We start from the raw sequence: 24,773 nt of genomic DNA on the forward strand, positions 1-24,773 counted from the left end.
GTGGTGTGGATAATTAATATTGTGGATTTATATTTTGTATTTAGTGGTTGAATAAAATAAAATTGGATGGACCTTTTTTTCTTCTTTTTTTTCCTTTTTCAAATAAAGCCCACGAGAATTACGCGAGAATCTTGATAACGTCTTTGACAGCCTGGAGTTCGGTATCGTTGACGAGCTTGTACTTTGTGACGAACAGTGTAAAGTGGGTGAAGCTCGTATTAAGCATAGTGGCCAAGCCAACCTGGCATATCTGCGGGTAATGGTGCCAATACAGATGGGCGTAAACCCTCAACATGCGTTTTAAAATCTGAGTCGCCACATCAGTCCTAAAATTAAGCGGAAAGCCCACCGCCAAATCCACCGGAAACAGCCTAGTATCATCCAACTGACCATCAATCCACTTCATCAACAGCTTCACATACAAGTTAGCCGAAACCGCGGTCGGCTCCTTATACTCCGCACCATCCCTCCACCTATAAGTATACGCCTCGCCAGCGCACATCTGCGGACAAGTCTCATCCGTACAATGATGGGAAATCGACATAAATAGCATATTAATGTGGTTATAGAAATCAACAATATGACAGGCTACCCATTCGTCGAGGGATTCGCCTTCGGGTTTTAGTACAGCCTCGTGGAGACTGGCTTTGCCCAGGGTGGTTTCGGCGTATTGCCGGAGTTGGTATTGTACTGAGCAGGTGCCCCCGGCATTGCGGTTAGTTGGGCTGCTGCCGTCCGTGGCTGAATTGTTAATGGCTATGGAATCGAGCCCGCGACGATTCGGTCGGGAGGTCATTCCACGAGCCCAGAGACCGAGAAAGTTCATTTTGTAATGTATATTAAAGTGTGGAGTTTGAAAGAGCGAGAGAGAGAGGGAGGGAAAATAGGTAGTGGGAAAATAACCGTGTGCGTTTTTAATTTAAAGAGGTAGAAAAAATGAATTGAATTTTAAATTGGAAAGGAGAGAACAAGGTTTCTCTATTTTTTCGAGTCTTTTGTTTTATTTTTTTTCGTTTTGTTTTGTTTTGTTTTGTTATTTTATTTTTTATCTGGTATTTCTGAGATGTATATTTTTTTCTTGCTTGTGCAGTTTGAAAACACAAAGGAGAGGGGGAGAGATATTTTTATTATTCATATCCTCGTGATACACCAATTTTTATTTTATTTATTTTATTTGATGCGACATGCGAGGCGCACACAAAGAAAAAAACTTAAAAAGGCTCTGGAGAGAGGAGCCGGCTTTGCTTTTTCTTTTATTTTCATTTCGTCATCCCTATCCCTATCCTCTTTTTTTTCTTTCTCAGTTCTTCAAATTATTATTATTTCTTCGTATACTTTGAATATACACTTTTTAAATTACTATAAAACACGAATTCGTTTTAAATGAGCGGTTTTTGGTATGTAGTTTAAAAAACACTTTTTTTTATTTTCTTAGCGCATTCTACTTTTTTTTACCCTGTAGCTGTTTTACTAAAATTTCCCTTTTAAACCTAATTATTATTTATAGGGACAAGACAGTATCTCGCATTGGAGGCAGCAACAGTTTCGCCGCCGGGGGAATCGACCCGGAGTACAATGAGCAAGAGCAAAGATTCCGCAACCTCGAAAAGCGCGGCATGCGGCTTCTCCAAGAAACCAAAGACTACCGGGGAACAATCCGCAACATGACCAGCGCCCAACAAGCGCTCTCTCAGAATCTCTCCGCATTTCTCCTCGATATTCAACGGCCACAGGACTACCAGGCAGCATACCGCCAGGCAACGCAAACCATTGACCAGGTGTCGCAGCCACAATTCGACGAAGTATTCTTACACACTGTCTTGCAACCAATGGCGCAGTACTGCGGGTACTTGCCTGAATTCAATAAGGCAATAAAGAAGCGCACGGTGTTGGCGGGCGAACTGGATAAGGCGAGGAGGGCGTTGGCGAAGGAACAGACTAAGGCAGATTCGGGCGGCATTGAGAGAGCTGAAATGGACGTGCAGTATGCTGAGGAGGCCTTTGCTGTTATGAACCGTACGCTGGTTGGCGAAATACCAAAGCTGATTAATGCTCGTGTTTATGTCGTTGATCCGTCGTTTGAGGCGTTTGTGAAGGCTCAGTTGCAATTCTTTAATGACTCGCTGAGACAGATGGATGGCGTCACAAGGTATTTGCCCCCGTCCGGTGGACCCCAGGATGACCGCGTCTTGGATGAGCGCATTGAGAACGTCATGAGCCAGGTGCGCTCACTGACTATCTGCAGCCTCAACCTGTGAAACAATAGGTAGAAATTGCTCGTACATTTACATTTACATTTTATTCTATTCTATTCTATTTTAAAATAAAACCCCCTCTAAGCTGCAACTAGCCTGTATGCGCGCAACACCACGCATAGGATAAAGGCCAGAGCGCCGAGAACCAGCGACCGCACGCGGGCAGCAATCGGCGTTCCCAGCACAGCGCCCAGCGCCGCATAAAGGGCAGCCAATAGGCCCAGGACCAGCGGCAGCAAATGCTGCCACGCAGCCCACACCACAAGCCGGGCGGCCCACCGGCGCACATCCACCAGCGAGCTCTTCCCCAATGCATCCGCCAGGCGATGCACCGGCGGGCATTGGAAGGCAAAAGTGCGAGCCGAGTCGCACTCGAAAAACGCCTCCACAGCCTCGCCCCGAACCAAGCCCGGCGCCAACCCAACGGCGTACTCTGCGCGACCAAGGGCTCCCCGCCTGGTCGGCGGCGGCGGCAGCTCAATGCCCAGAAGATCAACGCCCATCCCTTGGACAACCTCCACAGCCATCCGCACGCACCCCTCGAGCAGCGGCACGCCCGGCGCCGTATACGCGCCGACAAACCACACGCCGCACTCCCCCTGGGCACAGTGCAGGTCGTTAATCCCGCGCTGCGACTCCAGCGTCAACAGCGACCGGTGGAACTCCGCGTTGCTCTCCACATGCTCCAGCGGCCGCGACGGGTCGACGGTCTGGAACAGATCGCCGCCAGGCATATGCACGCCTTTGCCGGTCATCTCGGCGTAATTGATCCAAATCGTCGCTGTCGCGCGCCCATGGCCGGAGTCCGTCCGCAGATTCACCCCGCGCCACTGCGCTCGCTCCGCAGGCATCACCGACTTATCACCGTGCGTCACCACGTGCGCGTCCTCATACGGCACCGCACGCAGGGCGCGCACCAGCGGTTTGGGCGGATACCGCAGGCCCCCTCCAACCTTGCACTGGGCAACCAGCTTCGCCGCAGTATCCGCCGGAGTCGCCACCACCAGGGCATCAAAGCGATGGCTCGTGCCTTGGCACACCAGCGTAATGCGTCCTGGCTCCGGGATCTCAATTCTGTCCACGGTGGTGTTCAGGTGGATGTGCCGCAGGTTGCGCGTCAGCTCCTGGCATACCCGCTGGACGCCGTCGCGCGCCTTGCGCAGCCGCGCACCGAACGCCGCCTTTGCCACAAAGTGCAGCACGGTGTCCGCCGGGTATTGCAGGGCAGAGGCGAGCGAGCAGGTGAACATACTGGCCAAAAAGGGCAGAAACACCAGCTGCACAAAGTCTTCCCCGTAGCCCTCTGCCACAAGGTACTCTCCGATCGTTTTGCCGCGCAGCGATGCCCACACCTCATCCTCCTCCCTCGTGGTGCTGCCGCTGCTGAGGGTTTGCATTCGGCGCATGAAGCGAATGCACGCATACCCGATGCGCATCCAGTCTCTGGTAACGCCCACGTCCCGCATCCCAAGCCCATCTGGCACAGGCATCTGGAAATCCCCCAGTGTCAGATTCGTATACGACCACACCGAGGAGCTGTCGCTGCTGAATCCCATAGAGTAATCGGCCGACGCAAAGGCAATCCCTAGGTGCTTGTATATGGCCGTTAGGTAAGGGTAGTACGATGGGATTATGACCCGGAAGGGCACGTCGATGCGCGTGCTGTCTACTGTGATCGATGCCGCATCCATTCCGACGGAGCTGCCCTTTTCGAATAGCTCTACGTGGTAGCCGCCTCGCTGTAGAAAGTACGCTGCTGTTAGCCCTGCTAGCCCTGAGCCCACCACGGCGACGCGCCGCTTGGGCTTTGGTGATGCTGATGCTGATGCTGATGATAATGCTGCTAGAGGAATGGGCATTTTGCCTTGCTTTGTGCTGTATGAATAAGTGAATATAATAGGGTTCTTGGGAAATAAAATTGTTTACGCTCTTTACAAAAGATAATAATAGTATGGTGCTATACAAAAGAGAAAGAGGTAGGGGGGAGGCAAAATAAAACAGGAAAGACTTGTCTTCCTTGCTCAATGCTTTAAAGTCTCCCCTCACACCACCCCCTCTTGTGTGCGACAACCGTCAACGCCAACGCCAATGGCAAACAGCAAATAGCTGGTGCCAAATGGCTGGTTCCATTGCCACTTAATCCAAGCATTTATCCTACTGCTTCCGCCCCAATAGAAAAGCTTAAAAATAAAAGGGTTGTAATCACATGATTGTTCAGATCCGATATTTGCGATCAGAGCGCTTGTTTGTTTAGTTAGCATGGTTGCATTGATTTATTTATGTTCCAAAGCCCCCCCTCCACCAATGCTCAAAAAGCGCCTTTCTTTTCTTCACCACTTGCTGGTATTGCGCACCACAACCTGCTCCTCGCCCTGCTCGCCACCAAACGCAGTGAGCCCCCCAATAACGTACGCCTGCTCGCCACTGCCGTTCAGCGCATCGACGACCGTGCGCACATGCTCGGGCGCCACAACCAGCACCATGCCGATTCCGCAGTTGAATGTGCGCGCCATCTCCTCAGCGGCAACGCCGCCCGCGCGCTTAACCCACTTGAACACCTCCGGCAGCTCCCACGCTTCCGCATCGATATCAGCGCCGACGCTCTTGGGCAGCACGCGCGGAATGTTGTCCGTAAATCCGCCGCCCGTAATGTGCGCCATGCCCTTGATCACCCGCTGATGGATCAGCGGCAGCAGCGACTTGACGTAAATGCGCGTCGGCGTCAGAAGCGCCTCGCCAACCGACCGCCCCTGCTGCTCCCAGGGGCACCTGCTGTGGAAGTCCAGCCCCGCATGCGCAACCACCTTGCGCACCAGCGAGAACCCGTTGCTGTGCACGCCCGAGGACGCCAGCCCAACCAAAACGTCGCCGGCGCCGATCTCCGACATCCGCGGCAGGATCTGCGACCGCTCGACCGCGCCCACCGCAAACCCAGCCACGTCGTAGTCGCCCTCGGCATACAGCCCGGGCATCTCCGCCGTCTCGCCGCCAATCAGCGCGCACCCGGACTGAATGCAGCCGTCGGCCACGCCCTTGACAAAATCGCGCGTGGCCTCGACGTCCAGGTGCCCGCAGGCGTAGTAGTCCAGGAAGAACAGCGGCTCGGCGCCCTGCACAATAATATCATTGACCTGCATTGCCACGAGATCGACGCCGACTGTGTCGTGGATCTTCATCTCGTGCGCGATCTTCAGCTTGGTTCCAACACCGTCCGTCGCAGACACAAGCACCGGGTCCTTGTACCCGGTGGCCTTGAGGTCGAACACGCCGCCGAACCCGCCAATGTCCGAGTCTGTGCCCGCGCGCCGCGTGGCCTTGACAATCGGCTTGATCAGATCCACCAGCCGGTTACCCGCATCAATGTCCACGCCGGCATCGGCATACGACAGACCGCCGCTGGGCTTATTAGTACCTGTCTTCTGCAGATACTCGACTGCCCGGAACCCAATGTCCGACCGGTAGAACCCGCCCTCGAACTTCACTGCCTTGACGCTGGCGTACGCGCGGTCGAGCGCACCCTGCAGCGTGTCGCTGACGCCTGTGACCGTCAGGACGCGCCCGCCCGACGTCACCACAGAGTCGCCCTTGCGCTGAGTGCCGGCATGGAACACCTGCGTGCCCTCAGCCAGAGCGCCAATCGAGATCTCGCGGCCCTTGGGGTACGCGCCCGGGTAGCCCTCCGAGGCCAGAACCACTGTGGCCGCAAACCCGTCCTTGAACTCCAGCGGCACAGCGTCCAGCCGGCCCTCGGCCGCCGCCAGGAACACCTCGGCCAGGTCGCAGCTGTCGGCCAGCAGCGGCAGCACAACCTCGGTCTCGGGATCGCCAAACCGGCAGTTATACTCGAGCACCTTGGGCCCGTCGGCCGTCAGCATGAACCCCGTGAACAGACACCCGACAAACGGGAACCCGTCCCGCCGCATACCGTCAATCGACGGCTGTAGCACGGTCTTGTGGATAGCCTTGAGCAGCTGCGCTGTGGCCACAGGCGCCGGTGCATACGCGCCCATGCCGCCGGTGTTGGGCCCGGCATCGCCATCGTACGCGCGCTTGTGGTCCTGCGCCGCCGGGAAACTCACCACCGTGTATCCATCCGACACCGCCAGCACACTGATCTCCTGCCCCACCAGAAGCTCCTCAATGACCACCTCGTCGCCGGCTGATCCGAACTCGCGATCAACCATGACGGACTTGAGCGCCTGCAATGCCTCCTCCTTTGTTGTCGGCATCAGAACGCCCTTGCCTGCCGCCAGGCCCGATGCCTTGATCACGACATCGAATGATGCCGCCTGAATGAACGCCCGTGCCTGCTCGTAGTCCGTGAAGTTGCCGTATGCCGCTGTAGGGATATTGTGCTTCTTCATAAAGTCCTTGCTGAATGCCTTGGATCCCTCGATGTGCGCCGCCTTGGCTGACGGTCCAAACGTCGGGATGCCAACGCTCTTGAATGCGTCCGTCACGCCGTCCACCAGCGGCTGCTCGGGTCCAGGAATGACAAGACCAACCTATTCAATTTTTTTGTTGTTGTTTTTGACAATAATAAAAAACCTCTGCCGCTGCTTGTTAATTAATGGACAAAGGGTTCGTTCATTGATCCACAAAAAAGAGTGTGGATAACATACATAAAAAATAACAAGTGAAGTAAACTTACGTTCTGTGCCTGGGCAAACTTGACCAGGGCAGGGAAATCGCTCTTGCTGTGTCCAATATCCACGTTCTCGATCTTGTCGCTGGCTGTGGCCGTGCCGCCGTTACCTGGTGCGACAAACACCTTGCTGACCTTGCCCGACTTTGCCAGTGCCCATGCCAGCGCATGTTCGCGACCGCCACTGCCGATAATCAGGACCTTGAGCTCTACAAAAAAAATAAAACAAACAAAAAAGGAGATGGTAAGCAAGAAAATCGTTGGTCTGGAAATAGTGTTGCAAAAAAAATAAAGCAATACAGAATGGATAACCAATACTGGCAAGAAAACATTCACAAAAACAAGCAGCGTCTACTGGGCTTTATATATCAACTTACGAGTATCAGACATGATAATAATATTGGTTATTATTATTATTATTTTTGAGTCAACTTTTGAAGGGGTCTCTACCGTGTATTAAAGCGTAGTAAGACTAAAAAAAAGTAGTATGGTGAATACTAAAAAAAATGAGTGTATAAAAATGATGAGATTGTTGTAATGTAGAAACGAAAAAAGAGAGGAAAGATAAAACAAAACCAACGGCTGTTCACACTTTATGCTTTTTTCAGATCTCTCTCCTCCACACACGCACACAACGCACACGAATACAAGCGTGATTTTATCTCTTTTTGATCATGATAACAGAATGCTACTGAAAGCATTTTTGTGAATTTGTCCTCTTAAAAAAAAATTCACCAACTCACAGCTCACCCTTATCCTCCTTTCCACCTTCTACCTAAATAGGATATAAAAAATCATTTGTGAGTGAGCAACGTGGGATTAACAGCTGCAGAATATGCAGCCAATTAAATACCCACCTCCCCCAAAAACTTTTTGTAAAAAAAAAAAAAAAAAAAAAGAGCCAAACGGAACTCTGAGCATATAAAAAATATTTGGTGTGTATGGAAATACTGGTTCCCATTTCGAACATTTACGCTTGCTAACGTCCAAAAGCAAGCTTGGTGATCATGGTATATAAATAACACATCATTGCGTAGAGTAACGCGGAGCAAGCATAGCAGAGTTGACTAATTGCCAGAGGAGAGGAGAGGAGAGGTGAGGCATGTGTGAGAGGCCAGCATGGCTGTTTCCTTGAATGCCGACACTGGAGAAAGAGACTAGCTAGGCACTGGAGAAGCGCGACTATATGTGATGTGGAAAATAAAAAAAGACACCCATCCATTTATCCAGAGACTACGCAACTATATAAATGTACCTGTTACCTGTACCTGTAGCTGCTGCACTTGTCAGGTCTCTCTATTAACCTTGATCTCTCAAAACAACAATAAGAAAAAGTTCGAGTGTGCATCGAATATATTTCGTGTCATTGTCCAAAAAATAAATCAGCTTAAATCTCAAGAAGCATGCCACTGCACATACCCAATACGCGTTTACAAGCGCCAGCTGCATAAACAGCCACACTTCTATACCACACAAGCTTAGTAGAAGGTCGAGGGACGCTGGGCAATGATAAGGGCGCGGTCGGCCTTGTTTCCGGGGCGCTGGACGCGGTGGGGCAGGGGGAACTTGAGGTTGGGCTGGATGAGCTGCTGGATGTAGGGGCGGCGGACCTCCGAGGCCTTGACGGTGGCAACGCGGATGATCTGGACCGAGCTGAAACGAGCACGGTGGCGGGCAGCCATATCCTGGTAGCACGACTCGACGGCGGCCGAGCGGCTGGTCTCGCGGTACTCCTTGTACATGTTGTGGGTGCCGGAGCGCGAGTCATAACGGAGCCAGATACCGTAGTTCTTCACAACAAGGGGCTTGGACTCGAAGATCTCGTTGACCGAGACGATCTCACCGTTAGCCCGCTTGGCCTTGTGAAGCTTGGACAGGAAGTACCAGTAGCGAGACTTGGCAACAACCACGTTGGGGGCGAAGATGCGCATGCGGAAGAGCTTAGGAGTGGGCTCCTGCTCCGAAGGAAGTCTGCGGCCGATAACCTGGTACTCGTGAAGCTACAAATAATGGTGTCAGCACAAGCACATTAAAAAGGGAGAGGGACTGTTGGTTTAGTTCAAATTGGTTCGCGAGTCATAATTGAAATGAACGTTCTTGTTCTCATTTCTCGCTCGTGTATACCGACACCTCTCAGTATACAGCTGCACAATCAAAAAGAAATTGCTGGCAATTCGCATCTGCTCGAGCATATTTGAGACCGTTACTTTGCCCCCGATATTCTTCGAAAGCGCAGCTCTACTGCAAAAATAATAATTGCGGGTGCAAAACACAAATTAAAAGCACTGCTGTTTGTGGCTGCTGCGTGTGTATGTTATGTATGTATGCGCGCGAACAAACGGGATTGCTTGGGATTGAGGATGCTGGAGCGATATTACGCCAATTCAAACTGCAAAAAAATGATGGTTGAGTGCGGCGTAACGTAACAACGCAACTCAGCGCATTGTCAAGCCCTTGAGCTGCTGCATACCAGCTTGCAAAAGTACAAGCCGGTAAAAAAAGGGGTTTTGGCATTCCCAAACTGTAAGCTCCAGAAATGCACATGCGGGACCTAGAAACGCAACATGCGGTATTTCGTGAAATTCAACTTTCCAATCAAATTGGAAATTCAAATTCGGAATTTGCGCTCTAGCTTCCAAAAAAACACATAATCCAACCCCTCTTCCCGCGTCTCTGCAGACGTACAGTCTAGCGAATCCATCCTCTGTGCCGCCTGTATCCATTCTCAATCGCCCATAGCTCCTGCTGCATCCATCAGATCCGTCCGTTGCGCGCGCACGCAGAATAACAAACATGTCGCATCCATTCTCTGTTGATACGCACTCTTGCCATTTTTGTTATTCTTAACAAAATAATCAGAGATATTTTAAGAAGAGTGATTCGGCTGAAAAGGAGAAATCCAAAGCCGTACGCTGCCTGTGCCGTCTGCAAAATGCCCTCCCTGCCTCACAACCTCACTCACACTTTCTCTGGCAGCGCTTCTCATGCTGCGCTGCGAGTTTCAACCATGATCAATTTGATATTTGCTTTTATGCACTCTTTAACTAAAATAACTGCACACCAATCAATTTGTTATTTTTGGTTGGCTGGCGACCGTTGATCTGTTGATTTTGATATTATTGGGCCAAAATAAACTGTTTTTCAAATTCGAATTGCAACTTTTTTAGCTTCTTTCATTGCATTTTCAGTTTTTTGTTTCAAAAAATTGGCCTGCCCAATTCGCTCTCACTATGGACGAAACTTTTATCGCCGACGCCAAGGACATCCTCGCAAAGGATACCAGCGTTATACCCGATTTCTGGCAGAATAAATACAAGAATGAGGCTAGCAAAAACTGGGATAAATTCTACAACCGCAACACAACAAATTTTTACAAGGACCGCCACTGGACAGACCGCGAGTTCGAGGAGCTGCGCCCATCGCATATATTTACCGAACACAAGCCCGTTTTACTCGAAATCGGCTGCGGCGTAGGCAACTTTGTCTGGCCGATCCTCGAGCGTAACCCCGACATATTCGTGTACGCATGCGATTTCTCGCTGCGCGCAGTCGGCTTTGTCCAGTCCAACGAGAACTACACGGAGAGCCGGTGCCAGGCATTTGTTTGTGACATCACCAAGGACAGGCTGGCCGACACCATCCCGCCCCATTCGGTTGATATCGTTTCGGCAATTTTTGTCTTTTCGGCTCTGCCTCCGGAAAAGCAGGCAGACGCAGTGGCTAATGTAATTGAGATTCTCAAGCCTGGAGGCCGGATTCTGTTCCGCGACTACGCACTGTATGATCTGGCACAGCTGAGATTTAAGTCCGGCCACAAGCTGGAAGACAACCTTTACGTGCGCCAGGACGGCACGTTATCCTACTACTTTTCGAAGGAACGGCTGCGCGAGCTGTTTGTCCAACACGGTGGTCTTGTTGAGATTGAGAACGATTATGTGGTGAAAAAGCTCATCAATGCAAAACTCAACATCGATTCGGATCGCATATTTGCGCAGGCAAAGTTCCAGGCGCCGATTACCACTACCGATTACATTGATGCTTCTGCGGGCAAAACACAATCAATCGACGATAGCGAGGTTTCGGTTGAATAGACATTGTTATATATTTGTTCGAAGACATGATATTTTGAAATGAAGTGCTACTTATTACTGCTTGTCGCTGATATCGGAGACCTTGACAACGCGCTTGCCAAAGTTCTTGCCTTCAAAGAGATCCAGCAGTGCTTGCGGTGCGTTCTCCAGACCAACGACCTCGTCGAGCTTGTAAGTGATTTCCCCCTCCTTGAATTTGGTCGAAACTTCCTGAATAAAGTTTTTGTAGTCGGGCTTGGTGTAGTAGTCGGACACTACGAAACCAGATATTGTAATTCTCTTGATGACAATTTCCATGATGTTCTTGATATAATAGGCGGTTTCGGGTGTTGCGTTGTACTGCGATATCATGCCACATCCAGCGATGCGACCGAATGTGTTCATGTTCTTGAGCGCAATGTCGAAAAGCTCGCCACCGACATTTTCAAAGTAAATGTCAATGCCGTTGGGCGCTGCCTGTTTGATAGCAGCATCCAGATCGATGGTAGTCTTGTAGTTGATGACTGCGTCGGCGCCGATGCTTTTGACAAAGTCGACCTTGTCATCTGATCCAGCGAGACCAACAACATGCAGACCGCGGGCCTTAGCCAGCTGCACGACCATCTGGCCAACTGCGCCCGACGCAGCCGATACCAAAACTGTCTCGCCAGCCTTGGGGTTGGAAATGCTTATCAACCCAACATAAGCTGTAAATGAGGGCATTCCCAGAACTCCCAAATAGCTGCCCGCCGAAATGCCGCTGCCAGATGAGACTTTAACAAATCCCAAGCTGTTGGTAACAAAGCGCGTCTCCCACAGGAATCTGTTTCCAGTGACAATATCACCCTCGCTAAAGTCTGGGTTTGCCGAAGCCTCGACAATGCCGACACCAAAACCTTCAATGGGATTTCCAGGCTCGAAGCTAGCTACGTAGCTATTGCGCGAACCAGTCATGCGCCCGCGCAGGAAGGGGTCGCACGAGAGGTACAGGTTACGGACGAGTATCTGGTTGTCCTTCAGCGACTCTTTGGTTGGTGCATCGACGGTTTCGACCTGGAAGTCATCAATGGTGGGTGTACCTGAAGGGACGTTTCTGACGAGCTTGATACTAATGTTGCTGTTTGCAGTCATTGTTGATGGTGTCTACTATATTGTCGTGGCGTGAAGTTAAATCGGCAATGTTTTATCTGTGATGTTTTGTCAGCTCAAAGGTCACCATGGCCATTGCCTTTTTATACTGAAATATTACCTGCTAGCTGCCACCTTTCTCGGGAAAAAGTCTCGCCAAAATGGTTTTTATTACTAATTACAACCCCCAAATACAGGAACAAATGCCGAGCTGTATCTGCCTGCTTAATCCCTAAACTGTATTATTTTGTACAAACACAATACAAAAAAATCAAATGCAGTTATCATATATTCACATGTTTCCAGTAAAAAGATGGTAATTGCGATTTGCATTTGTAAGCAGCGCCACTCTATATTTAATACAAAATGTTATTTTGCCGCACACCTGTGTTCCGAAATTGTGATTGCATTTTGCAACTGGATAATATTGGGGCAAATTAAATTAGTTATAAATGTTTGAAATTAATAATTAGTCCAAAAAAGTGCATATCTAACACTCTTCGCAATCCATTGTGGATGAAGCCAGGTAATCACTGTTAATCAAAGATGGGGTTGTCGAGCCACACACTACCTCGCTGCGCCAGCCACCCTCAGAAGAGGAATCGCGGGTCAGAGTCGACGTCGGCCAGTAGTGGTAGCACATCTTGATGCTCAGCACCAGAGGCGCCGAATCAAACGACATCACTCTGATGCGCACGTACGTGTTATCGGGGCACACCCGCACGGCACGTTCAAACGACCCCAGATCAGGGGTCTTCTCTCCATTAACGTGAGTGACCCAGAAAGTCGCACTCATGGTGTACATCTCGGCCGGCGAGCCCTTCCTGATGGACGTGCAGTAGATGCCCGACGGCGCCGTACGTGACTGCTGGAGCACTGCCTTGTGCGGTGCCTGGAATGTGGCGCCCGCCCAAAATACAACCTTTTCAGTGTCCCGGTTGCACTCCGAGGTCTCAACCTGCAGTGTCAGCTCCTTCTTCCGGCGCAGAACAACAATTTCGAGCTTTTCGTGTGAGTACTGGACGTCCAGATCGTCAATGCTCTTCATTGGCTTCCCGTTGATGCTGATGATGATGTCAAGCTCCTTAAGCACCTTGAACGCCTTGCTCAGGGTCTCGACGCGAGCAACTTGGAACATCATATTGCGGCTTGAGCTGGTCTTCTGGTACTCTGACAGGCGCTCCTTATTGAGGCCCGAGCTGACAGCCTTTGCAATGCTGAGCATGGTGACCTCGATGTTCAGGCTGCGCAGCCGGGGCTCCTCGCCGCGCTGCAGGGGCTCGAGCGCCGGTAGAATCGCTTGAATAGGCATACCGGCGTACTTGTGCCGCTTGCCGTCTCCATGCATGTACGCCAGCCAAAGAGCCTGCGCTTTGCCCTCGTCATCGGCCAACACACCAAAGGCATGGTGCTGCGCCTGCGGGCTCTCAAGCAGGATCGACTCGGCGTTGATGCTGCGCCACTTTGGTGACTCCGAAAGGGGCACGTCGAGCGGTACAGTCTCGGTGACCACCGTGTTGATGCACAGCGGGTTGCTGTATCTGCTGTGCGTAATCATACGCGTGGCGTCACCAGGCCGCAGGGGCTTCTTTGAGATCGAAGCCGCGCGGATATCAGTGTCGCCGATATGCCTGGGGTCATACTGGACGATGGCAAAATTGAGCGTCGGGTGCAGGAAGCGCAACTTTGCTGGGATGATGCATGACCCAGCGATAGTGATTGTCAGCTCACATATGCTGGTCATGACTGTCCGCTGGCTGACCACCACCAGGCCGTGCTCCGCATCAACCACAACGCCATAGCTGGTCCATGAATATGTGTCGACCCCGTCTATGTTTACTGGGAACATGCTGCGCACCATGACAATCGAGTTGGAGACCTGCGCTGCCTTGCCGGCGTTCTCATTATCCATGGTGGGGAACCTGATGTCTATTGGGCTGATCTCGCGCGCCTTGGGGAAATCCTTAATGCGCTCGCAGTCCCACAGCCCAGTGTTATCATTGCGCGAGTAGGTGCTCATCTTGTGCCACTGGTGCACTACGTACATGGACGTCGCCTGCCTGGTGTGGACATCCTCGATGCTGTAGTGCTCGAGCGAGATACTGGCGCGATCGGGTATTGTCTTCATGACGCTGACAAAGTCCTCGATATTGCGGATGGGCTTACTGTCGATGCTGTCAATGATGACGCCCTCAGCGCAGGGGTTGTTCTGTAGCAAATCCACCGCAGACGCCACAAAGACGCCACGCACAGGCAAGTTGTATGTGTATGCCAGCTGGTAGGAGAAGTCGTGCACAACGCCACCACCAAACGTCACAAACTGCGATGGCGTGAGGGCATGCATGTCGTCGACTTTGACGCTAATATTGATAATTTTCTTGTCGCGTGCGACCTGCAGTACAAGCGTGCCGCCGATATTGTCGTCCATATACTCTTCGAGCGGCACAAAGTGCGTGACAACTTCGCCGTTGATGCTGATAAGCACATCGCCCTCTTCAATTCCCGCAACCTCGCCGGGTCCTTCAGGGAGCAAGGTTCTGACCACCAGCATGCCGATGCCCTCGGGTCGAATCTTGCGTACCATAACCTCGGTCTCTTCTGGGAGGCCCATGCGCCTGACCTCGTCAAATGGCACGTACGTAAATAGCGTCTGCATCGACCCGCGGAGCACCGGCTTACCGGCCTGGATCATCTCCAGCGCACGCTTCACGCGGTCGAGGGGAAGGAAATAGTTAGTTGCCTCCTCAGACCGGCCGCCCGCCTGCAGTGCAATGGCATCACCGTTGATATCAATAACGGGACTGCCTGAACTGCCTCCGCTCAAGCTAGATGCAGCCTGCAGGTAGAATGTGTTCAAATCATTGTAGGTCATGGTGCCGTACTCGGGTACATTGCGGTCAACGCGTGATATAGAGCCCGCCAAAATAGATAACTTCTCACCGGCATCGTTACCGATCACTCGCACATCGATTCCTACGCGCGCGTTCTCAGGGGCAAGCCGGATCTCGACAAGCTTCATATACTTGACCTTGGACGGATCAAATTGCAAGAAGCCAAAGTCGTGGATGGGATCGCGGTATATGGCTTTGACGCTGACCTCTTCGTGATCGTGCATAATGGCCTCGCCAACAAAGGGCCCGGAGCCGACGACGTGTCTGTTTGTCAGAATGATTCCGCGCTTGGCATCCACAATAAAGCCGGTTGCCTCGGAGCACATTGGAGGATTGGTGTCAAAGTTGACAGGCTGGTTGAACCGGATAGACACAATGCCGCCGAATGCACCTTCTGACACAGTTTGCCACATTGGCACGCTATTTTGCAAAATGGCCTTACCGAGACCGTCGCAAACTGAAGTCACCGAGCCTGTGCGCTGACGCTTGGCCCTGTTTACATCCTGGAGAGAGTGCGGGGTACTGTCAACATCCATTTTAAGGTAACTGTAACTGATGCTCTCTACGAATGCGGCAAGGTGCGCTATTATAAGATGCTTGTGTCGAAGAGAAAGTCTATAAACAAAAGTGGCTATAAGTGATATAAAAGGTTTTGCTGGTAGAAATCAGCAGTTAGAGTCCAATTGAAAATGTATTAAAAAGCAAAAGGGAATAAGAGGTTCAAAAGTATAAAAATTGGAAGCAGAAGAATACTTTTATTGTTTCAAAACTCGCACAGAATTTTAATATTGAAACTGATCGGGAGAAAAAAAAGTCGAAATTTTGGTTGCGTAACACTGATCACCGATCACAGAAAAATCAAATATTTGATCACATTCAAAGCTGCGTGATCAACAGTCACAACGTGGTTTTATTTAAAAACCCGTCCACGACAGTTATGACGGGGAAAACTCACCAAGTGAAGCAGAGCGTGACACTATAGCATCTGCATGATGTGCACGATGGGCACGATTGCACGTGATGGACACTGGGAGTAACAGATTATGCATTTTGCTTTATTCCACGTTTTCATTTTTATAAAATTTATATAATAGCAAGCAACCGACACCGGACCGCAATCCAAATTTAGTCACACAGAAAGCAAATCTTCTTTTGCGTGCTACGGCAAGTTTTTTTTTTTGCTAAGCCAGCTGCCCGTGAAAGCATATGGCTGGGCCCTATCCTATTTTATTTTTTGAGAAAGCAGGTGAACCATGATGAGCGCTCGCTTGTACAAAGCCTTGGGCGCTCATGTGGTGCTCCCTTTTCTCGCACCATTTAAACAGCAGAAAGCGTGCGCTCATTATATGAAGTTACAAAGAAAGACAAATGATAGAGCCAAAATATACAGACATTTTGGCTGCCTTTTGTCAATTTTCAATTATTTATTTTTTATAAATATAAAATTGCAAAAATAGATAAATAAAATTGCAAAGAATAAAAATTAAAATAATCGGCAAAGTTTTGAAAATGCTTTGTACAAATAAATCAAATGAGCAAAAATTAAATAAATAAGACAAAACGGCGCAGCGTTTGGTCAGCGCAAAAAAAAGGTTCTTGGCAAAAATAGGCACGTTGGCCAAGACAAAGAAATAATTAAAAAGAAACCCTGCGTAAGTTCTCTTGAGCACTTAATTGAAAGCTTAAAAGTGCTTTTGGAAGAAAAATCGGAATGCCAATATATGCATCAAATAAGATATATTTAAATATATTGCAAAACATACAAAGGAGTCATTTTAATTAATATATTAATATTCTTTTCTTTGCTGTTCTTTTTATTTTTATTTGTCTTGGCTGTTGTCAGCTGTCAGCTGTCAGCAAACTTGTTTTTATAGAGTAAGCTATTTATAAAAAGAGACTGCAGCACCAAGCCTTAAGTATCGTTACAATATACAAAGTTGAGTTGCACAATTCGACAATGGCTTTTAAATAATAATTTAAATGGCAGCCACTAAAAATAAATTGTGCAAAACAAAATATTCGACTAGAGAGAAAAATAAATACATTAAACGAAATGTTTGACTACTCCCACCCACAGAAGTGCGGAATAATTTACACCAGTGCTGCGAAAAAAGCAGACTTGGGAAACAAAATAAATACACTACAGCTAAACTCAAAACGTGTCATCTTTCTCTCTCTCTGCTGCTCACAGTCATGCGCATAAAGCGAAACATTTGTGCAATTGCAGTGCGGGCAGAGTGGGAGTGTACTGTTCAGTTATGTGTGTGAGAAGGGGTGGTTGCCTGGTAAAGCCCACGTTGCAGATTGTCAGCCAATTGACTGGGCGCTTCCTTATATTGTCAGGCGGAGTTACATCATGACCGGCGGAAGTGTTGTGCAGAAGTAAAAAAACCTGATTTGCTAAAGATAGAGCTAAAACCACGCTCATCACAATTCTCCCAATTTGGACGTGTAGGTTAAAACAGAGCAAACCAAAATCAGTGTCAATCTGTCTAAAAGAAGATTGGCCCGGAACTATTCTGAAATTGAGTAATCCGCTTCTGCTTCAATTTCAGCAAACAACAAGTTGAGAGTGGAGTGTGAGAAATAATTGTTGTTGTTTTCGGGAGGTAATTAACTAAAACAGGCCATACTGGCGTACAAATCGGTCGCTCTGCATGCAAACTATTAAAAGCAATTTCCACATCATCATCATATCACAAGCAAGCAAGCTTGTTTACGGATCATCGCCACGCTGCGCTCCGTGTTTTAAAGAGTGGGATAGAAGTTTCGACTACTCGGCTCTTTATGCTGGATATTATTGCTAAAGCCATATCAACATGTGTCATGGTGGACATGTTTTATATCCGATGTGCATGGCCAGAAAGAGAAAGCCCACAGTGAGATCTGCACACCAGAATTGCAAAACCATGACGATGCAATTTCCACTGCAATTCTGGGAACTTTCAATTTATATCTCGCCCTGCTGGTATTGAATGGGTGGCGCGGAGAAAACGGGAATAGTTGCACAACTTCTACCAAATAAACAAAAATAAAGGGCACGATGGTGATGCTGCCGATATTTTATTTCTTGTGGACGCATTCGTTGTTGAGAATGGAATGCAAACAGAAAACAGAAAGAAGGAAAAGGTGAGCTGGAAGGAAAAACACTGCAGCCAAGAATAGGATTTTCCTTCATTGGTATATTTGTGTATGTGTTTGTGTTTTCGTCCCAGCTGCCAAATAAACACATAATTTTGGCCGCGTGTCGTGCATATCTGCGGGTTAATTATTTCAAAATATTCAAAATAATAATAATAATAATAATAATAAACTGGTTAAAATAATTTGTACATTAAATTTGGTGTCGTAATTAATAAAAATCTACACAAGGGTAAAAGAGGAGGTAAGGTGGGTTGGTATATACTGTACAATTTGGACGAATGCTTTTGTTTTGACGCGGTGGAGACATTAGTGTGAATAATACATCGTGCACGCACAATTGCTTGTGCGTAGACATTCGTTTTTTTGAGGGGAAGGTTGCTTTAAGCTTGCCGTCTCTTTTAGGCGCCGTACGTGTAGATTGGGAATGCGCTGGTGGCCCCAGATACAAAGCCAAGGGTGGAGGCGCTAAAGTACAATGATGGGTACTGTGCAGCGAGCGCTGCCGCCGCATCTGTTGAGGTGCGGGGGACAACTGACTGCTGTTGCTGCTGCTGAAAATGGGTAAATAGGTTGGTGTTGCTCATGCTGTTGACAGACGGAACAGAAAGGGAGGCCTTGGAAGAGTTGTCAAAAAAGCCGACACCAAGGTTGTTTCCGCTGTAGATTCCGGCAGAGGATGCCGCACGCACACCAAATTGCTGCTGTTGCTGCTGCCGCTGGATGGCGGGGTAGCTGGACTGCTGAGCGGGGATACTCACTGGCGGAAGGACCGTGGTCGAAGCGGAGTAGCCAAGGTCAGCAGCGCTGAAAAGGGGGTGCTGAGCCTGCTGCTGCTGCTGGAAAAACATGCTTGGCTGGGCGACAGCGGAAAAGGAGGATGGGGCGTTGAACGTAAACTCGCTGTGAGCAAAGCCAACATTGGCTGCGGGCGGGGTGTACAGCGGGGTCAATGCTGCAACCGAGTGTGAGGGCATGCCGAATGGCTCAACAACAGAGCGCACGCGGTTGTTGGCGCCAGACACATAATAGACCGGGTACGACACCGACGCCGCTGCCTGGCGCACACGCTTGGCAGGTGGCGGTGTCAACATCTCCATTGCAGGAAGCTCATGAAGCTGGGTGGCCACTGGCGAGGGCACAACCTGCAAATCAACAGACGAGCACTGCTCAGACATCTGTGGCGAGCCAAGCGTAATGTTATAACATCCCTTGTTGTTATCCAGCACAATGGTCTGCAACCGGGCAATCCACGCATTGTACTCAGACTCTGGAACATGCAGGCGGTGATCAAGGGCAGTCAAAAACTCCCGCTGCATAATTGTCAGCTCCTTTGCGGGCAAGTGCGAGACCTCGGACCATGTCTGTGTGGTGAAAGTGTTGTCCTCAAGGTACTTGCTGGCCAACATTAGGGCAACGACAAACATCCTGTACTCGCTGCCATTGCCTCCGTGGAGACCGGGAAATCTTTGCTTAAATTTGCTGACATAGAGCAGCGTGAGCATGACAATGGGCATGGCAACCTGTGTCGAGCGGAGCAGCTCGTAGCAAAACTTTTGAAATGACTGCAGCGACTCGCGCTGTCCCCGGGGCATCCACAGCTTGGCGAATGTCCGCGCTGCGACAAAGGCCATCTGCTCGTTGTTTAGTGTGGTGGAATCCATGCTGAGAATAATGTGTGGGTAATAATAATAATGTGTGAAAGAGGAAAAATGAATGATGGAGGAGAGGGGGAGCGTACACAGAGAGGCCTGTACAAAAGTAATAAAAAGTGTCTAATGACGTTTAGCCTCGAGTGTGTCGGTCGAATAATTATAATGATGAAAAGTACAAGTTGAAAATGAAAAGATGAGTGCTGCTCAGGAAAGTGAATCAAAAATACCCAGGCTCGGCTAAGGTGTATTTAAATCTTTTGAACGTCCCAGACAAAAAATAAAATTATATAAAAAAGAGGGGGTGGGTAAAAGGGGGTGGTAATCGACGGACTGTGCCAGACGATCCCTAAAATAGCATGTGTTGTGCGCTTATTGTCAATTTCTGGCAATAAAGAGGGGGTGGTAAATAGAGGGGGGGAGAGGGTAGCAAATCAGATGTAGAATGTGAAAATTCTGCTTTGTCAAAAAACGATGGGTGACAAGACTGCAACTGTTTTATGTCTCAGCCGAAAAATAAAAAATGAAAAAGCGAAAAAGCGAAAAACGATGATGGGATTGTGTATGTTCAAACCTGCAGTCTGGCGTAGCACCAAACAGAGAAAGTACTTGCAAGTTGCAAAAAAATGTTTTGGGTATCCTTGGATGGGATGCGTTGAGTAGAGCGGGAAATAAGAGGCGGAAATAATTAAAAATAAACTAGGAGTAGGAGAGTAGGACGCAACTAAAATAAAGAAAAACTGGTGTAAAAATGTTTTTGATGAGTGTAAAAGGCAAAGTTATTGTAAGCTAAATGAGGCGGCAGTGACGAAAATTCAATGGGCAGTTGGTTGGTTGATGGGATTGTGCAGACAGGCAGAGACAAAAAAGTGCACATAAAGCCAAAATGCCCTTATATAAGTGGAATACAAATCCAAGATACTCCAATTTAGATATATTGCGCTGTTATTGGGCGAGGCTTTGGCTGTGATATTCACTAAAGCTAAAGCTAAAGCCCCAAAGCCAAAGCAAAGGCCAAAAGTGAGTAAATAATGCCAGCTCGGCATCTCCACGCTTTTTTGGCTTTGCTGCTTGGATACAGACACCCGGCCAATTTGGTGGTGTTTGTGCCAATTTGCTTGTTGCTTTGTGCTGGGCGAATCTACATCCAGCGCATAGTAGAAAATGATTGGCCGTGGAGAATGATGCAAGAGTGGGCTTTGTGCGGCTTTCCTGAAGTTTTTGTTCTTTCTGAATTGAGAACAGATTCCATCAAGCCTAGCGTCATTCGCAATGGAATGGGTTGTACAGGTGGGCAGCCAACCCCCTCCCACTCTCTGGCTGGGGCTTTCTGGGTGGCCACAGTGCGCAATTAAATATGTCTGTTGTCCTGGCTGCATGAGCGGGCGCGAGCCAATTCCCTGCCTTGCTTGCTGCTTGGTGCTTGCGAATGATTGCCCCTCCCCCAATAAGTGCCCGATAGCCGCCCCCAATGATATAGCCGCTCCGGTTTCTTAAAAGGCAAGTCGGTTGCAATAAGCCCACCCACTTTATTTCTGGCAAATTGGCTGGCTGGCTGATTTGTTATTTGGGTGGGTGGAAAAGTAAACAAGTGCCAGCCTTTGATTCGAATGCAGAAGCCAAACATCCCACGCTTGCTTCGTTCGCCCGCAATCCCGCCTTGCACGAGAAAAGCGCAGCGCCGGATCTGTAAAAAAACGCTTGCATTTTTATTTGGACTTTGGAGTGGCGCAAATGGGGCGGAACGGATGGCCACTGGGCTTGGATCATGCAAACATGAAAATTTTAGCCAAAAGTGTAATTTTGATCGAATGATTCACCCAGATGGAAATCAAGGCGAAATCAGATCATTGCCGCGCTCGCGTAAAGCCAACAGACGCGTAACCGCGCGTTCAGCTCCTTGTTTTTTGTGCGCAGCGGTAGGTGGATCATCCACGCTGGAATATTACAGGGACTCGGCCCGCTCCTCTCTTGTGTCTTCGCACTCACATTATTGTTTTTGCTTCTCAATTCCACCCTCTCTATAAAATTCGAATTCTGTCTTTCGTCAAAACCACCGAATAGTAACAGTAAAAATGGACAAGCCGACACCTCGCATCAACGCCTCTATGCTTCAGCAGTGCGTCAACATCACTGTCCGCCTCGCTGGGCGTATTGTAGAGGTAATGTATACAGCGCCTTATCCGCCACCCTACCCACACAGCAGTATAATTTATATTTTCCATGCCAGTGTGGTGTAGCCACTATGCTGATGCGGCCTTCTATATTTATTGCCTTTTCCACCCATTTCACCACCTCAGCTGTCGCGAAGCTCCCACACGTCAAAGCCCGTGTCCTCAGAATGCAACATAAATACACTTTTTTAGATCATGCAGCCAACTTAGCTTATTTTCGTAATGATACACGCGCCTGACAGCTGCGTGGAGCAATTGGCACTTCGTTTCGGGCATTGTTTGTTCCGCATTTGCGCAATCTCTTTGCCGTTGCCGTTGCCATTGTGAGCGCTGAAGACGTGTAAAGACACAGCGGCGATGTGGTCAAACACCCAACGGCACAACTGAAGCGAATGCTTGCATCCAGCGCTGATAAATCAGTTCGTACACATGTAGAAAACGGGGGCGCGTGGTTAAAGCGGCTGGGTGCCTTGTTGCGCGCGCTGCCCCCACTCATCTGCACTTTCTTTTCAATTGAAACGCAATATCAGTGAATTATCGGCCCTTTAAAATGTTTATGTTGTTATATTTCTGGCAATTCCCATGTGGGCCACAATCAATCTCTCCTCAAGCCCCCTCTCATTGTCATTGGCAAGTGCGCTTGCGAATGTTTTTGGTATATTTTTTGAATATTGTTCTGGTATTTTTATTGCGTCATACTTTTGTGATATTTTTTCTGCAACATTTATTTTTATATATTTTGTTGCCACATTTAAACACGGGGAGAGAATGGAAGGGGCATAGGGAGCAGACAGTTTTGTGGTGCCGGCACATTGTTTGACAGATGTTTAATTGCAATTATGTATTTCGAATATTTGACGATTCAGAGTTTCCAGTAGAAAACAAGAATCGTCTCGTGGTTACTCTTGTCATTGATTTCTCGCATTGTCTGCTGTCACAAGGGACTTGTGGCAGCAGACAATAATATGTAATGAGTGTCGGTTTGTTATTCACAGGTCACGCAGCTTGCAGAATATCATTGCCGCGTTGAATAATTTGAAATAATTGTCTTGTTTTTTGCAGAATGTGACGATTTCAGCCTGTGCTGTTAATTTACTACTAAACTTAAGCATATTGTTTGTGTGTCGCTGTGCAATTTATTGTTTGCACGTGTTGGTTTACATATTGCTGTTGTATTGCGTATAGGCTCAGGGTAACTCGTTTCTTCTTGAGACATCGGACGGAAAGACTGTTACCGTGAATCCAGCAGTTGTAAGTGCATCATTATCAAACCGTAGCTCTATTGCTTTTTATTTTATTTTTTGGACGCAAATGTTTATTGTTTTGCGAATGCAATTCCTGTGTGACATACTGTCAATATTAGCTGAACATCAATATGCTATTATTGTACTGCGTTGTACTTTTTTATTTTTATTTTTATTTTATTGTCCTTGAATTGTTTGTTGTTTATGCTATTGTTGCCTCTATTTCGTGCATCCCTTTTCTGATATTTTATGCGCCAGGTGTGTTGGTGAAACTACTGTTATTTTCATTTTACTTTTGCTACTACATCCCAGCATTCCAGCCTCTTGGAATTTTTTTTTTACAAAAATAACATTGTTTAACCTTGTTACACGCTGCGCCCCCCGCCGCCCCTCAATCATGCCTGTCTTATAAATCAACGTTGGTCAAATTGGAAGAGGGCCTGGTTATTATCATCGCTATTATTGCTGCTACTGCTGGTTTTAGACACCCTCTGTCGCTGTTGTTATTGTTATTCCACACAAAGTGCAAATATTACTCGCACATTTACATGCACCAATACATTGTCGGGGTTGTTGTGTCTAGACCCAACGTTTTCCCTCATGTATTGCCACTCACATATCGCCACAAATCCTCCCCCCTGCTTATGCTCGGCAACTGTGTTGATCGCATAGGCGCAGCTACTGCGATTGATGTGTGCACGAGTCACTCTGCACTTTGCACGCCTACTGCTCCCTGGTACCAAAACAAGGCTTGGCACTATCTTTAATGCGCAGTCAAATGATTTTTTAAATTTCTTTGCAAGTAAAACCAATTGACATTCTTTGTCCGTGTGAGTATATGTGTGTCTCTGTGTACAGGCTGGCTGCAGAACGACAACAGCAACAATAATCTGCCACCAATTGTTTGAATTTTTATTTTGGGGGAGTGGATAAAATAAATTAATTCCCTTGTTGGGCATCTCAAGCCCTATCTACTACGCGGCTTTTTGTGCACTTTTTTTTTCAAGTCCATTGACATTCAACAATCAATTTCCACGTGCAACTGCATTTTATTGGTGCCAAGGCCTTACCGGTATCTGCATTCTCTCTTTACGATTTTTTTGCATACCCAGATTTTTCAATGATTTTTCCCAGGCATTGTGCGTTATCCAGGTTATTTTTCACCTATATTACTGAATATCCGGATAACTGCGCTGAATGTCATTTTGGTTCTGTGCACAACAGGCACATATTTTTAAACTGCATCATAATCAAGTATGTTATGAGCTTCTCATGTCCAGCCTTTCGCGTCGGCATATGGCCAAATGTGATTAATGAGAAACAGAGGCACCTTGCACACAATCCATAAGCAATTGAATTCTCTTGCTGCGGCTTATCCTCGAGACAATATCATGCATATTGGCCATACAGCTGACTATTGCCTACCTCCGCCCTGTTTATATATTGCACCCCAATTTGATTTACTATGCCTCCGTCATTAATATCAGCAGCAGCAGCGGCATGAACATTTCTGTGTCCTTCTTTTTTGTTCACATTGTCTTGAAATGCGATTGACAACAGGACACAAAGCATG

At 48.3% G+C, this 24,773-nt stretch overlaps 12 protein-coding genes across 12 annotated transcripts; 4 read left to right on the forward strand and 8 right to left on the reverse strand.

Annotated features, from left to right (window-relative positions):
- Nucleotides 1-7: 7 nt before the first annotated feature.
- On the reverse strand, nt 8-1,073 carry BX661DRAFT_175392 (Mob1/phocein). Its single transcript, XM_051534058.1, has one exon. The coding sequence runs from the start codon at nt 824-826 to the stop codon at nt 119-121; it is 708 nt and encodes a 235-aa protein (XP_051395107.1). The 5' UTR covers nt 827-1,073; the 3' UTR covers nt 8-118.
- BX661DRAFT_175393 (uncharacterized protein) lies at nt 974-1,529 on the forward strand (the record flags this gene model as incomplete). The annotated part of the gene is made up of 1 exon (XM_051534059.1): nt 974-1,529. A coding segment is annotated over exon 1 (320 nt), but the record flags the coding sequence as incomplete, so codon positions are not given.
- On the forward strand, nt 974-2,346 carry BX661DRAFT_175396 (uncharacterized protein). The gene is made up of 2 exons (XM_051534060.1): nt 974-1,397; nt 1,508-2,346. The coding sequence occupies exons 1-2, from the start codon at nt 1,384-1,386 to the stop codon at nt 2,256-2,258; spliced, it is 765 nt and encodes a 254-aa protein (XP_051395108.1). The 5' UTR covers nt 974-1,383; the 3' UTR covers nt 2,259-2,346.
- On the reverse strand, nt 2,300-4,153 carry BX661DRAFT_175398 (uncharacterized protein). Its single transcript, XM_051534061.1, has one exon. It carries the CDS (start codon nt 4,112-4,114, stop codon nt 2,336-2,338), a length of 1,779 nt encoding a protein of 592 aa, XP_051395110.1. The 5' UTR covers nt 4,115-4,153; the 3' UTR covers nt 2,300-2,335.
- Nucleotides 4,154-4,498: 345 nt separating this feature from the next.
- BX661DRAFT_175399 (phosphoribosylformylglycinamidine cyclo-ligase) lies at nt 4,499-7,562 on the reverse strand. The gene is made up of 3 exons (XM_051534062.1): nt 7,278-7,562; nt 6,907-7,109; nt 4,499-6,760 (listed from the first exon to the last, which is right to left on the reverse strand). The coding sequence occupies exons 1-3, from the start codon at nt 7,288-7,290 to the stop codon at nt 4,586-4,588; spliced, it is 2,391 nt and encodes a 796-aa protein (XP_051395111.1). The 5' UTR covers nt 7,291-7,562; the 3' UTR covers nt 4,499-4,585.
- Nucleotides 7,563-8,378: 816 nt separating this feature from the next.
- On the reverse strand, nt 8,379-9,886 carry BX661DRAFT_192667 (ribosomal L18ae/LX protein domain-containing protein; the record flags this gene model as incomplete). Its single annotated transcript, XM_051537724.1, has 2 exons — nt 8,379-8,900; nt 9,863-9,886. 2 exons carry the CDS (start codon nt 9,884-9,886, stop codon nt 8,379-8,381), a joined length of 546 nt encoding a protein of 181 aa, XP_051395112.1.
- Nucleotides 9,887-10,130: 244 nt separating this feature from the next.
- Nucleotides 10,131-10,991, forward strand: BX661DRAFT_139023 (S-adenosyl-L-methionine-dependent methyltransferase; the record flags this gene model as incomplete). The annotated part of the gene is made up of 1 exon (XM_051532763.1): nt 10,131-10,991. One exon carries the CDS (start codon nt 10,131-10,133, stop codon nt 10,989-10,991), a length of 861 nt encoding a protein of 286 aa, XP_051395113.1.
- A 27-nt stretch (nt 10,992-11,018) lies between these two features.
- On the reverse strand, nt 11,019-12,349 carry BX661DRAFT_3866 (ketone/zingerone synthase 1). Its single transcript, XM_051539121.1, has one exon. It carries the CDS (start codon nt 12,099-12,101, stop codon nt 11,046-11,048), a length of 1,056 nt encoding a protein of 351 aa, XP_051395114.1. The 5' UTR covers nt 12,102-12,349; the 3' UTR covers nt 11,019-11,045.
- A 141-nt stretch (nt 12,350-12,490) lies between these two features.
- On the reverse strand, nt 12,491-15,820 carry BX661DRAFT_175407 (uncharacterized protein). The gene has a single exon (XM_051534063.1). The coding sequence runs from the start codon at nt 15,523-15,525 to the stop codon at nt 12,589-12,591; it is 2,937 nt and encodes a 978-aa protein (XP_051395115.1). The 5' UTR covers nt 15,526-15,820; the 3' UTR covers nt 12,491-12,588.
- A 3,557-nt stretch (nt 15,821-19,377) lies between these two features.
- Nucleotides 19,378-19,725, reverse strand: BX661DRAFT_139397 (uncharacterized protein; the record flags this gene model as incomplete). Its single annotated transcript, XM_051532795.1, has 1 exon — nt 19,378-19,725. A coding segment is annotated over one exon (348 nt), but the record flags the coding sequence as incomplete, so codon positions are not given.
- A 470-nt stretch (nt 19,726-20,195) lies between these two features.
- Nucleotides 20,196-21,276, reverse strand: BX661DRAFT_4081 (uncharacterized protein). The gene has a single exon (XM_051539147.1). It carries the CDS (start codon nt 21,159-21,161, stop codon nt 20,598-20,600), a length of 564 nt encoding a protein of 187 aa, XP_051395117.1. The 5' UTR covers nt 21,162-21,276; the 3' UTR covers nt 20,196-20,597.
- Nucleotides 21,277-21,857: 581 nt separating this feature from the next.
- BX661DRAFT_167948 (uncharacterized protein) lies at nt 21,858-24,108 on the forward strand (the record flags this gene model as incomplete). The annotated part of the gene is made up of 4 exons (XM_051533379.1): nt 21,858-21,944; nt 23,142-23,207; nt 23,873-24,002; nt 24,059-24,108. 4 exons carry the CDS (start codon nt 21,858-21,860, stop codon nt 24,106-24,108), a joined length of 333 nt encoding a protein of 110 aa, XP_051395118.1.
- Between the last annotated feature and the right edge of the window lie 665 nt (nt 24,109-24,773).

This window comes from Kickxella alabastrina (genome assembly GCF_025024165.1).
Source record: "Kickxella alabastrina strain RSA 675 chromosome Unknown BX661scaffold_1, whole genome shotgun sequence".
NCBI lineage: Eukaryota > Fungi > Kickxellomycota > Kickxellomycetes > Kickxellales > Kickxellaceae > Kickxella > Kickxella alabastrina.